This window comes from Tenrec ecaudatus, chromosome 4 (assembly GCF_050624435.1).
Source record: "Tenrec ecaudatus isolate mTenEca1 chromosome 4, mTenEca1.hap1, whole genome shotgun sequence".
Classification (NCBI taxonomy): domain Eukaryota; kingdom Metazoa; phylum Chordata; class Mammalia; order Afrosoricida; family Tenrecidae; genus Tenrec; species Tenrec ecaudatus.
The window spans coordinates 172,659,597-172,673,637 of record NC_134533.1 but is presented as its reverse complement, the minus strand read 5'-3'; the positions used below and the strand labels follow the sequence as shown (position 1 = coordinate 172,673,637).

The following is a 14,041-nucleotide window of genomic DNA, read 5'->3' as shown; positions in this document are numbered from 1 at the left end:
GCGGTCTGAGCCCTTGAGATTGCCCATTTGTCCATGGATAGCCCCTTGCATGAATGTCCTCTGCAAAGCGACCTTTGTAGGGGCCACAACACCAAAGGGGCAGAGAGATACCTCTCAGCTCTTCACCTGTCCCCACACCCTGTCTCCTCACGGTGAGTCGGTCCCCACGCACAGTGTCCAGTGGGGGTCCTGCGCTGTGGTTAGCCCACACCCCACAGACCTGGAGCGGCTGCCCATTCCCCCTCAGGCTTGATGGTCGTGAATGCAGCCTTGTTGAAGCTCAGGCATCCTGAGCTCTCTCCTGCAAAGGCTCTGGGGCTCGCCAAGCCCTCCAAGAACCATCTTCAAGCGTTTCCAACTGTGTGAGTCAGAGGCGGCAGAATTCCACTTGGAGCCAGCTCTTAGCTTTTGTTAATCACCTCATGGCAGAAGGTTCTGGAATGGAGCAGTCGGAGCGTAGAGCTGGAAGAGGAGGCCCCAGAGGCATGGGCTTCCACCCGCCAGATTCTCCTCATTCAGCAGTGCTTCCTCCTGGACCACCACTTTGGGGCTACGCAGCCTCACCTTGGTGGGGGTGATGCCCCTGTGGGTGGGGCTTTATAACCAGGGAAATGACTGGACTTCAGAGAACTCTACTACGACATGGAATGGTTGACGAGGCAGGACTGACCCCAGGAGGTGAAGAAAATGAGCTTTGGGCCAGTTGGCCTGGGTTCAAGCCACGGAGGGCCGTTTCTAGGCGCGCTTTCTGAGAAGTGCCCTGTGTCTGGACGCTCATGTGTTAAACAATTCTCCATTGGCTTCTCCTGAGAACTGAATGAGGAAACTCACATCACACATCTAGAACAGTACCCGTTTCAGCAACTCTGACACAAATTGGGTTAAGTTTGTCTCTTTAAATTCTGCTTGGAGTCTCCCCGCCCCCCCCCGGGGGGTGCCACAAACAGTTCCATGCTCAGGGAGAGGTTCTGGGGAGGGCCCCTTGCTAAGGTGACCAGATGTCCCGCTTTTGGTGGGACAGTCCCAATTTTTAACAATCTTTCCCACGTCCTACGGCGTTTTAAAAAAGTCCCGATATTTTGAAAGAATGCACAAGCTAAGGTATAGTTTTCGGCTACCATGTGGCTATTTCGCCAGGATATGAGTTTTATTCATGGTGTCCTGCTTTACCAATGTTAAAATCTGGTCACCTTACCCTTGGCACCCAGTTCAACTGAGACACCTCAGGGATGCCACCAGTGGGTGTCATCTCAAGGGCAGCTGGCGGGGTTCTGCTGTCTGTGTCCCCCAGGAGGTGACTTTGCTGCAGTGAAGCCTCCCTGGCCCTTCCTTTCTTCCTCCTGGTGCCTGGGGCCTTGCTTTCCTTACCATTTGCTCCCTTCCCGCAGGGAAGTAAGTCCGCCTTCTTGGCTCAGCGGGGTACAGTTCAGAGGTAAAGCGGGTGGTCCCTGCTGCTGACTTCACACTGCGCTTTGTAGAGGACTCACCACCCTGCGCACCTCACTCTGGTTTGCCGAGATCCCTCCTGAGCGGAAGCACATTCTTGGGCTTCCGTGGGTTGGGAACGGGCCCTGCTAAACCAGCGAGTAGTCCTTGGCTGGAATGAGCTCCAATCCAATGGGGCATTCTCGCCCCCCGCCCCTTCCCATGCTGACGAGGAACAGCCTTCTCAAGAACTTGGCTCTTGTGGTTGTTGGTCTGTGAAGACCCTTGCAGCTCATAACCACCCCAGGCCAGAGTCGAACTGCGCACAGAAGGGTTTTCAGCGGCTGGGCCCGATGGCCAGGCCTTGCTTTTGAGGCCCTGCTGGGAGTACTCGAGCCTCCAGCCTGACAGCGAGCAGGTGAACCTGTTAACCACTCGCCTCACCTGTGCGTGGGTGTAAGCATGCCAGGGAGTGAAAATGCCGGATGGGAGACCCCAGGTCCCAACCCGGGCAGGAGCAGAGCATTAACAGGGACGGAGAGATCTGTCCAGGACAGTGTTGGGGAGAGCATGTGTGGAGAGAAGAGGGGTTGGGGGAGAGCCAGGGCAGGTGCCCACACGAACAAGAAAGTGGAGAAGCGCGGTTGGGGCAGGAGCAGGGGGAGCGTGTCGCGGTTGTGTGGTCAGAGGGACCCATTCTGTCATGTATTAGGCCAATACTCACCCACAATTACCTGTTGAGATGCAGTAGGTGTCAGATCTTGGGGATACAGTGGAGAGTGTGCAGGCTTACTTCCTGGTTTTTATTCTAGCCAACCCCCCCGCCCCCCCCCGGCACCCCCAAGAAAATCACATGCCAGAGAATTGATTCGGCTTCTACAGACCCTCTGCAAGTTTTCTTGGCTGTTATTTGGATGGAAACGGATCTCCAGGCCTTTCTTACGCAGCACTTCTTACTGTGGGGGTTCAAACTGCTGACCTTTAGGCTGCCTCATCCAAGGCCCGGTATTTCAGGCCAGGGGAGATAAGTAAATTACAGTGTGACTGAAGTGTGGTGAGTGCCAGAACCTGTGTAAGGCACTTGATGTACGTTAACTCTGTTGTCTTTCTTTTTCCTTCCCCTGTTGTGTTGCGGTATGATTTACGTACAACAACACGCACCCCTTTCAGCATGGTTAGATGCATTTTGACCAGTCGCTGAGTAACTGCCCCGCCCATCAAGATAAAGAATGTTTGCTTTTATTACCCTAGAAAGCTTCCTTTGGTCTCTGTTTAACCATGCAGGCCAGCTCCATTCGTTTCGGTCACCGTGGGTCAGGTCTGCCGGTTCTAGTACTCCACGCAGATGGGATTGCTCAATATGCTCTCTTGTTTCTGGCTCCGCTCACATGCTAGCATGTGTCTCCGCTCACCCCTGCTGCTGTGTTCTTTGATATTATGACTGAGTAGGGGTCCAGGTAGCGACGGTCTGTACTGCGGTTGGTTCATCCATTCCCTTGTTCCCGGAACATAGGAGAGGCCTGGGGGAGAGTGTAAAACTAAAGGATGATGGAATACCAGCCCTTAATCTTCATAACCACCCTGCGACAGGGGCGTTTCTTACTGGTTGCCTTTGAGTTGATTCCGAGTCCCAGAGGCGCCCCTTGTGTGCAGAGGAGAACGATCCAGAGGACTCCCTCGGCTCTGACTTTCCGCAGCGGATCTCTGGCTTGTCTTCTCAGGCAGTCTGGGTGGGTTCCGACCGCCAACCTTCCTGTAGTCCAGTGTTTAACTGTACCACCCAGAGACATCATCATCCTCATTTATACATCCCCAATTGGATCTATAAGGAAATCAAGGCAGGTAGTTTTCTTCCCCACCCCCGCCCCAGATTGTGCTGAATGACATGAGGATGTGAAAGCAGGACCACGTGGTGCAGGACAGTGGCATCAAGCGCAGCTGAGAGGGGCCGGCAGGGTCGAGGGAAGGTCTTCTCCTTTGGTGGGAAGGTCTCTGGGCCGAGGGTGGCGGGGCTCTAGAGAAGTGGTGGGGCCAGAGGCAGACGCCTGTGGGCGGAGGAGAGGAGGAGGAACCAGAAAACATACTGTGGATCCTGACTGCCTTTCCAGAAGCTTGGCAGCTAGGGAGCAAATGGGACTGGCAGATGATTCAGGGCAGGCCCTCCAGGGAGGAGAGCTCGGGGACCACGGTGCAGATGAGGGGAAGGGGCACCTGAGGAGACATAGCGGGGATGGGATGCCGAAGGTGGGGTGTGTGGGATCTGGAGCAAAGATTAGGGGTGTGGAAGGGGCTTTCTCTCTGGAGCCCCATCTCAAGGGACAGGAATGCGGTCAGGGTGAGGCTTAGGCTGGAATGTGGATGAGGGGTGAAGCTGAGGGTGACCACATCTGAACCCTCCCATGAGGGCATTCTTGGAGAGTGGGGGTTGGGGTGGAGGAGTGGTTTTGGGGAGGGGGCATGGAGGAACCAGGGATGGGATGGCAGGGCAGATCTGCCAGGTGAGGCAGGTGGGATCATCAGTCAACAGGCTGCAGCCCACTAGCCTTCAGCTGATTGAGCTCCCTGCCAGCCCACAGCTGCGAGGCAGGCTAGTGTGAGTGTGCCCTATCTCGGTTTGGGTGGGATCGGATAAGTGAAGGTGAGACACGCACATGCACACCCACCTGTCCCTTCTGTACCGAGGAAGCGAGCCCCCAGTGAATGTGCAGGTTAGGAAGGTTTTGGGGCCTGCAGCTGAGAGACAATCTTCCAGAACCGAAAGCGGCTTTCGGTGCTACGGCCGTGACTTGGCTCCCTGGCAGTCGGTGACCCCGGAGGTGCTTCAACAGCCTAATGAAATCCCCAGAGGTCTAGGTCTTTTCTTCTGTCCCCATGTCTCTGGCCTGCAGGTGGCACCCACCTTGCAGGTGGCCAAAGTGACTCGAGAAACAGCAACATGTCAGGGGTTGAAAGGTCCCAGAGCCATCAGAAAGAAGTAGGCCAGCTACCGGCTTTTTTTTCAAACAAGCTTTAAAAGCACTTGCAGTCTGTCCTGTCCTTGGGCGCCCTTTGGCAGGTACATGTGGGGCTGTGGGACATGCAGGGGTGCGGCTGGCCCCAGCCCTGCCCACAGGAAGTGTGCTTGACTCAGCCACGGTCTGAGCTCAGCAGGGAGGGCCGTCCTGTGTTAGGTGACCGGTGCCTGATGCTCTGCTTTCGGAGGTCAAAGGAAGGGATGAGACAGGCCGATGAGAGATTTCTGGGCGTTTCCGGGCCAAGAGCAACACTCGGTGTTGAAGAGCTGGGGTTGAGGGCACTGACTTGGCAGATGTCAGAGAGAGGGGTGCCTGTGAGGGGCCCTGCTGACCATTCCAAAGGGTTCTATTTTAACACCTTCACGGGGGTGGTTTTGTCAGACTGCCTGCCTCTTTCTGCTCACCCCATCTTCTGCACATCCTTCCTTTGAGGAGAGAAACTGGGCGTCCTCTCCAGTGAGGTGGCCCCTGGGGTGATGTGACATGACAGGCTGGGCATGTCTTCTCAGCAGGCCAGGGACTGGGCAGGCGGGGGCTCTCTTAGGGTGGAAGTAGTGGGGGATGGTGGGTGGCATGGGTGACACAGAGACCAACTGCTTGGTATCTAAGCCTGTGAAACAGATCGGTGCTCCTGTGGGTCTCAGTCTTCAGGTCTGCTCTGGAAAGCACCCCTTTAGCAAGGATCTTGACCATCTCCTGGTTTCATGCTGGGCATCGATCCCCAAGGTTGGCAGTTCGAAACCACCAGCCACTCTGTGGGAAAAAGATGGGGCTCTCTGTTCCTGTGCAGAGTTACGGTCTCAGAAACCCACAGGGGCAGTTCTTCCCTGTCCTGTAGGGTCTCTGTGTCAGCATCAACTGCGTGGCAGCGAGAAAGCAGGAAGAAACTATCAGTATAAATGCGCTCTGATCTCAACTCCGGATGGGACTGCAGGCTGGCCGGGCAGATATGGAACTTGACCGTTGCTAGTCACCTTAGTAGGTGTAAGGAGCTCTGCCGTACTGTGAGCTCAGCGTTAACTGCTCAGCATGCAAGGTCAGCAGTTCAAGCCCATCAGAGGCTCCAAGAGAGACAGAAGAGGTTGTAAAATAAAGATGCCCAGTCTCAGAAACCACGCGTTGGAACAGACTCTCTGTTGCAGCGGGTTTCAGCGAGTGTGGGCTCAAGGGTCTCAGCCCTGCATTGACTGGGGGCAGACCATCCACTTCCTCACTTATTTCCTCTTCTCAAAGGGTGAATCCGAAGAGAATGTTTCAAGAACAGTGGTTCTCAACCTTTGTAATGCTGTGACTCTTTAATACAGTTCTTTGTGTTGTGGTGACCCCCAACCATATAATTATTTTCGTTGCTACTTTACCACTGTCATTTTGCTACTGTTATGAATCGGGCAACCCCTGTGAAAGGTCGTTTGACCCCCAAAGGGGTTGTGACCCACAGGTTGAGAACTGCTGGTCAAGACCAACCAGGATGTTGGACTTCTTTCAGGCACCACTACCCGGCTTCCTCTGGGTGCACAGCTGGGCTTGCTCGGAGACACCCAGGCTCCTGCCTACTTTCCACAGTCGCTCCAAGATCCACATCCCCAGCAGGGGTGGGAGTGGTGACCTCACCTAGCCCCATCTGTGTGGACTGTCCCCTCATTTCCTTCTCACCAAGGGTTTCCTCCCTGTCCTCTTCCCTGGCTGTCCATTGTCATTCCCATCTGTCCTGTCCTGTCCTGTCCTCCCTGAGGCTGCTCTTTGTGGGAGCAGCATACACAGAGAGGTCATTGTGCTCAGGCTGCTAATGCCCCTTAATCTCATTATGTACCCTCAGGGGTGTGAAGGCCAGGGGCCCTTAGAGGTGAAAGGATTTCATTGTGAGGGCAGGGGCAGGGGGAGCAGGTTGAGTCACAGCTTAGGTGAAACTTACCTGAGCAGGTGTTTGCAGTGGGAGCAAAGTGGTGCTATTTTCTGTCCCCTTGTGTTGGATGCCCGGGGGCAGCCCCTGGGAAGCCCTGGTCTTCATGGTGCCTGTCCAGCACACCCTGGGGAGGTGGCCCAAGTCAGGGACAAGTGTGTGGCTCTACATTTAGGTTCATTTGGTCCTAAGGCTGGGTGGTGGGGAGAGTTGATTTCTTCAGCTGTGAAATGCTCTGATGTGATCAATGGGGACTCAATTACCTAAGAGCATCCAGGCAGTTCAAACCAGTGGTTAGCTCACTCAGCCACTAACCCACAGGGTGGCAGTGGGAGTCCACCCAGAGGTGCTGTGAAAGGAAGGAAGGAAGGAAGGGCTAGCAGTCAACTTTTGAAAAAAAAAAAAAAAAGAGTCCCTGGAAACCCTAAGTGGGTTTCAGAACTGGCAACTTTGCTTAAGTCCAATGGATCAAGTTCTCCTGGAGAAAGACCAGGGACATTGTTAGCAGTATGTGACGGGAGGCATTGGACCCCTTCCATAGGCCTGGGACTTGGTTCATGCTCACAATGTCAATCCAGGCGTTGGCGCTTCTCTGAACGGGCATCTCTTTCTGGAATTGCGCTGTAGAGATTTCTCTTAAGCATATGCACATCTTCCTATTAAAATGGAACTGGGAACTTAATGGGGTGAAATTTTAAGCAACCCCCAACATCTGGTGGTTCATTTATGGCTACAGCCAGGTGGGCTTTTATTAACCACCGACTTTGGCTTTATGCTTGTGAAGTCGCACGTTCATTCTGCAGGAAACAGGCTACTTCCAAAACCAGGAGAAATATGCACGGAGCACATTGACCCTTCTCTGGGGGAGGTTCACGCCTTCCTGAGCTGGGGGGCTGCGGGGCTCTCGGCAAGGATCCTGCCAGTGAAGTCTGTGTTTGGTTCCACAAGCCGCCCCTCAGCACAGCTAACCTCCCCCCCCCCCCCACTTCTTCTCTTGACTCACAGGGCGAGGCCCGTCATTACCGTGGACGTCTCCATCTTCCTCCCGGCCTCCATCAATATCACGGCCCCTCAGTGTCAGGATGGGCTGCAGCCTGTGAACTGCCTGAACGTCACTGCCTGCTTTCGCTTCCACGGCAAGCACGTTCCGGGAGAAATCGGTAACGCACCTCGGAACCAGGGCTTGGGATGCTGCTGGCTGTGGCAGGGTGGGCGGGGTCCCGGGGTCCCCAGGGGGTTTCTGAAGGTCCCTCCTGTTGTGTGTCTGGGCTGGTTTGTGGGCAGCAGGCCTCTCCGGGTGTCTTGTGGCCTCTGCAGCTCCCTTACCTTCTCGCTTCTGACTGATCCACGTGTTCTCAATTTAACCTAACCTCCAACTCGAGGCTTATAGGGTGGGATCCAACAGCCTTTCTTCAGCTGTCTAGAGGCCACACTGACACCTCGCTGCTGCCTTGTGGACTAGTCCACGTGAGAAGCCATGGACTTGGGCGTCTCCTCTTGAGCTTTCAGTGTCAGCCAGATGCCAGGGGGCTGGACGCCCTGTGCTGTGAAGTGGGATGGAGTCCAAGGCTGGATGGGGAGCTGCCGAGTTTTCAAAAGACCTAGCTGGTTTGGCAGCCTCCGACTTTTGACAAGAGGCAGGCATTGCCCCAGCGCAGGAAGCCTTCCCTGCTATTTCCCTGCCTCACTAGCCCAGCTTCAGAGCCTGTAGGAAGCCCCAGAACCAGACAGGCTTGTGGTTGATCAGAGTGTAGAGCATGTGAGGGCCCCACGGAAATGAGTCCGGGGCAGTTGTGCATTGTAAGAGTGGCTTTGTTTTTACTTGAAAGACTGATTCAATGATAGAGAGTAGAATTTCAGGAAACCACATACCACCATGACCAAAATGGGGTTTGGCCACCCTAACATTTTAAAAACATGTTTAATATCATGAGTGACTTCTCGTGTGATCCTGGACCAGCAGTATCGGCATCACCTGGGAGTTTGTTAGACATGTAGACTCCTGGGAGCCGGCTCTGACCTGCAGAGGCAGAATCTACATCCTAACAGGATCCTGTCACCCCTGAGATTGGTGCACCTATTGAAACGTGAGAGGCCCTGAGGTGCAGTACACTCACACATGCCAGGTCAGTCCACAGCTCTTTCTTAGGGCTTTCACCATATTTAAAAATCTGCTAATCCTTCCAGGCTGTGCCACGGGCAGTGTATCGACCTCCACAGGAATTGAATAAGCTCACCAATGAAATCTTGTCCTGATTTACATAGACTGCCTTTAAGATGCACTTAGTATGCAAGAGTCAATGTAAACATACCTTCGTCTTGTCTTTGGAATCTCTTTGTGAGGGAGGATTAGCAAAATGTTTGTGCACAGCCCGGTGAGCAGAAAGAAAGATGCCCGAGGTCACACAGCTACCAGTGAAGCTGTGGGTCTCATAGGACTTCGTTTTTGATTTCTAACAGCTGCTCAACCACCCCTTAATTGTCTAAGAGTAGTTTCTAGGGAAAAAACAAACAAACACCTTTCAGGTGGTCCTGAGACTCGTGTGTTGGCCAGCTCATTAGAGGGCATGTGTCCTATCTAGGTTTAACTCATGATGTAGTCAGACCGCACTAAAAAAGACAAAAGAAAACCATGTAAAAAGAATGACAGAATTGCAAATTAATTCTGGGGCACATAGAAAGTTGCAGCACTGTTCTAGAACTTGAAATGGCTGCAAGCAAGCCCATGTTCCAGCAAGTGTGCATGTACCCACGATGTATCGCATGCCTCCAGGCCCAGGCCTAGGCCCATGGTGTCAATCCTGCCCCGCAGAGCGTCTTATGGGAGATGGAGAGAGTTTCTGTTCTTTGTGTGCATACAATCATGGGACTCTGCATTGTGAGCAACGTCATGGTGAAAGGATCAGATAAGCAGAGCAGCACTTCCCAGTTGCTGCCCATCTGACGCCGGCTCTTGGCCACCCTTGCATTGTCAGAGTAGAGCTGTGCTCTGTGGGGTCTTCAGTGGCTGGTTTGGGGGAAGCCAATCTCTAGATCTTTCTTCCAGGCACCTCCAGGGGAATGGGAACCTCCGACCTTGACCTTTCAGTTAGCACCTGAGCACGGGAATCTACATGTGCCACCCAGGGACAGAGCAGGGACTGGGGAGAAGGAGCCAAGAGGCAGTCTTGAGCAGGAGTTAGTTCAGAACAGGAGACACGTGCTAGAGCAAACAGCTGAGGTGGGTCTTCATGAGCTGGGTGAGGAGGAGGTCTGGTGTCTTCCCTTGCCATTGGTCCGGCACAAGCCTTGTGCTGACCAGTGAGCTGAATTCCAGTGAAGGTCAACCCTCAGCCATGACCTTGGGACTGTTGGTGTATAATTGAAGGGACATGCCAGTGGGTGACATGTAATACTGTAGCTCATAGTGAGATGGAGCAATCTGGTTAATAACGGATGGTAACTGCCATTGAGTTGGGCCTGGGGCATGCCAGCCTAGTGCATACTGGGATCAGACTGTTGTGATCCATCTGATTTTCATTGGCCGGTTTTGGTTCCAGGAGTAGACTGCCAGGGCCTTTCTGCTTAGTTGGGAAGCTTGTTGAAACCAGTTCAGCATCATAGCAATATGCAAGTCTCCACCAATGGACGTGCGATGCCTGTGCTTGAGATCCACTGGCCATGAACCAAATCCAGGTCTCTCACCTGGAGGGCAAGATGTCCATCACTGAACCACTGCTGCCTCCCTATATTAACCCAGGGGAGTTCATGCTCAGCACAAGTTCACAAGTCCACCCCCCACCTGTCACACAGGTTCCTAGATGAAATCAATCAGCCCTTTACATGTTCGAGAGGATGTTTCCCCACATTTACTTAGGATTCTAAAGGATGGCGTCAGGAGGGGCAGCACAAGAAAGTACCCGCAACTGCCATTTCTCTCTCTCTCTCCCACTGGCCTGCAGGGCAGGGCCTTCTTCCCCTAGTCTTCTCAGTAGAGGCAGAAATTGACCACAAACGAGCTAGTTGGAGGTGGGAAGAGAAATGGTGAATAGAGCCATGGGTGACCATGTGGAAATGTGACTGGCAATGAGGTGGAGGTGGAGGTGAAGGCTTGCTCATCCGGAAGCTGTATTGGTCTGGCTGTGGGTGAATTATTTGAGGGTTCAGCCAGCCTGGAAGGCAGCCCATTGGCTCTGCCAGGTTGAGAAGCTCAGACCCTCAGTCTCTAGGTGGGGCACCCCAAGGAGCACAGAGAAGCCTCCATTCTCTCCAGGCTCACCAGTTGGAGCTGGCCAGCTCAGTGTCACTTCTCAGGCCTTTGGGAAGCAGTGGCTGGTGCCTCAGGCTTTTGAGCCTTACCATTTCCATTGCTGTTGGCTGTGGAGGAGTGGTGGTGGTGGTAGTGGTGGTGGTGGTAATGGTGATGGTGATAGGTGGTGGTGATGGTGATGAGTGGTGGTAGTAATGGTAATGGTGATAGGTGGTAGTGATGGTGGTGTTCATGATGGTGGTGGTGGTGATGGTGATGGTGATAGGTGGTGATGGTGATGGTGATGAGTGGTGGTGGTAGTAATGGTAATGGTGATAGGTGGTGGAGGTGGTGGTGGTGGTAGTGGTGGTAGTGATGGTGGTGGTGATGGTGGTGGTCATGATGGTGGTGATGGTGATGGGTGGTTTTGGTGGTGGTGGTGATGGTGATGGGTGGTGGTGGTAATGGTAATGGTGATAGGTGGTGGTGATGGTGGTGGTAGTGATGGTGGTGGTGGTAGTGATGGTGATGGGTGGTGGTGGTGATGGTGATGGGTGGTGGTGGTGGTGGTAATGGTAATGGTGATGGAGATAGGTGGTAGTGATGGTGGTGGTGGTGATGGTGATGAGTGGTGGTAGTAATGGTAATGGTAATGGTGATAGGTGGTGGTGGTGGTGGTGGTAGTGATGGTGGTAGTGATGGTGGTGGTGGTGATGGTAATGGGTGGTGGTGGTGGTGGTAGTGATGGTGGTGGTGGTGGTGGTGGTGGTAGTGATGATGATGGTGATTGTGGTGGTGTCATCCACTGTATGCATGGTGAACAAGTGTCTGCATTTCCGGGGCTGGGACTGCCATCAGAAGGCTGTATTTGGGCCGTGCAGCTGGTGACTGTGGAACTTACAGGTGTCGGTAGGATGCTAGGTGCTTCTGAACGGCTCTAAGGTCCTGATGGAGGGCCAAGCTCTTCAGTTGCAGGACATGGTGGGTGGGCTGGCTTAGGGAACCACGAGCCATTAGACATTAGAGCCTGGCCCCTTTGGTTTCTTTCCCGCCCCCGGGAGGCCTGGGGGGGGATTTGAGCATCCACATAGAGAAAGAGTCCAATCACCTCTTCATTTCCAACTTCAGCAATGGGGACCCAGCTCCTGGGAGCCGTGTCATGGGAGTGAGCAGTGGAGATCACCATTTTCTTAGGATTGTCAGAACCTAGAGACGGGACCTCATAGGGATGGGTGGAACCTAAGCCTCTGAGAGGTTGGGAGGGTCAGGGTGTGTGTGTAGGGGGGCGGGGGTATAAACAAGAAGTAACTGCTGTTGGAACCAATTGCTGGGACACACTGATGCTGGGTTCAGATGATAAGAGTAGGAGGCGGGTAGGAAGGAATAAGCCCATCCCCTGCTCCCACCTTGCAACCTCCCCCGGATGGTCCATTTTGGTAGAGCCTCAGAGGGAGCCGCCGGCAGAGCAGGAATGAGGTCTACAGAGTCCCAGGCACACGGCTTGGCAGAGGAGAGACAAGGGTGGCTTTGGGGCTGAGAGGCACCGTTCACTTTTTTTTTTAAGTCATTTTACTGGGGACTCTTAGAGCTCTTATCACAATCCGTACATCCATCCATTGTGTCAAGCACATTTGTACATTTGTTGCCCTCATCTTTTTCAAAACGTTTTCTTTCTACTTGAGCCTTCAGTATCAGCACATTCACGCACATCTCACCCGCCCTTTCTCATGAACCCTTGATAATTTATAAATTATTATTTTTTTCATGTCTTACACTGACCGCTGTCTCCCTTCACCCACTTTTCTATTGTCTGTCCCCCTGGGGGGGGGCTATATGTAGATCATTGCGATTGGTTCCCCCTTTCTCCCTTCACCTTCCCCTTCTCCTCTTGGTATCACTACTCTCATGAGCGGTCCTAAGAGGTTTATCTGTCCTGGATTCCCTGTGTTTTCAGCTCCTATCTGTACCTCTGTACATGCTCTGGTCTAGCTGGATTTGTAAGGTAGAATTGGGGTCATGATAGTTGTGAGGAGGAAGTATTAAAGAACTAGAGGAAAGCTGTGTGTTTCATCGGTGCTACACTGCACCCTGACTGGCTCCTCTCTTCCTTGTGACCCTTCTGTAAGGGAATGTCCAATTGACTACAGATGGTCTTTGGGTCTCCACTCCTCCCTCCCCCCATCATTCACATCAATATCATTTTTTGTTCTGGGTCTTTGATGCCTGATACCTGATCCCATTGATACCCCGTGATCACACAGGCTGGACAATGTTTACCTAACAAGCCAGCAAAGCTCCGGGCCAGTGTTCATGGAGGGTCTGAAGTGCCTGGGGCTCACTCAGCCCCCAAGTGGTTATTAAGCTCCTACCACGTGCCAGATTATATGCTGGGAACTGGACAGAGCCCCTGGCCTCTGGAGCCGGCATTCCAGGGGAGGGAGGCCAATAGACCATGGGGACAAGAGTGAGTCAGGTGCCCCTCACTCACTTTTCTAGAAACGTGTGTGTTTCCTTCCAACAGTGGGGGGTCTTCCAAGCCAGTAGCCGGAATAAGATGGAAATGGCGAGACCTCGTCTCCAATGCCCTGCTGCTGCTCCCAAGAACATCCTAGACCGCATTTCATTAACCACCTGAAAACCCTGAATGTTACTATTCATCACCTCACTCATGACCTGGTGGGGGAGGCAACATGACAGTCCTCTGGTGGGGAATGCAGGCCCAGGCGGGCTCCACCCCTTACCCAGCCTGTATCCCCTCATTTAAACACAACACAGAACTCAAACTCGCTGTCAGCAAGTTAATTCTGACTCATAGTGACCCTGTAGAACAGAGTAGACCTGTCACTGGGTTTCCAGGGCTGCAGATCTTTACGGGAGTAGAAACCTGACCATTCTCCTGCATACTTACTTGCTGTTTTGCCAGCCAGGTGGACACTTAAGCTTGCCTGGTGTCCTCAGGAAGCTGCGGATGGAGCAGGCAGTTCCCAAGCAGCCTGGGCGCTGACTGTGTCCCCAAAAGGTTGAGCGCAGCAAGCCAGGAAGCTAAGAGTCCCGTGGGTCTGTGTGCTGCCCTCTCACTGCTCCCTCTGCCTGTGTTCCAGTGGCCACCTGGCAGCCTGGCAAATCTGTGAGCCAGCGGAGTCCAGGCCCCTGTCTCTGGACCAGCAGTTGAGCCCAGGTTCTGAGCCCAAGGTCTTCCAAGCCAGTAGCCGAAATAAGATGGAAATGGCGAGACCTTGTCTCCAACGCCCTGCTGCCACTCCAGGGCTGCTTTTCTGCCCTGGCAGTCTTTGCACACCAAGAACTTTCTCTGAGCAACTCAGGGTCTTGGGCGCAGCATGGCCATGGAAGATAAGGGACATCTCATGTTAAGTGAAGAGTGGGGTAATGAATAATGATCCTCATTTTTTGGGGGGGAGGATGTTGGGGACGGGGGAGATGCAGTAAAGCTCAAACTGCCACCTCGTCCAATCT

At 53.5% G+C, this 14,041-nt stretch overlaps 1 protein-coding gene across 1 annotated transcript in view; it reads left to right on the top strand.

Annotated features, from left to right (window-relative positions):
* The window catches only part of ITGA9 (integrin subunit alpha 9), a 367,262-nt gene that overhangs the window by 86,657 nt on the left and 266,564 nt on the right, over positions 1-14,041 (top strand). Inside the window, exon 14 of the mRNA XM_075547054.1 lies at positions 7,345-7,499. Within this exon, the coding sequence (XP_075403169.1) occupies positions 7,345-7,499 (155 nt within the window). The remainder of the gene's footprint in view (positions 1-7,344; positions 7,500-14,041) is intronic.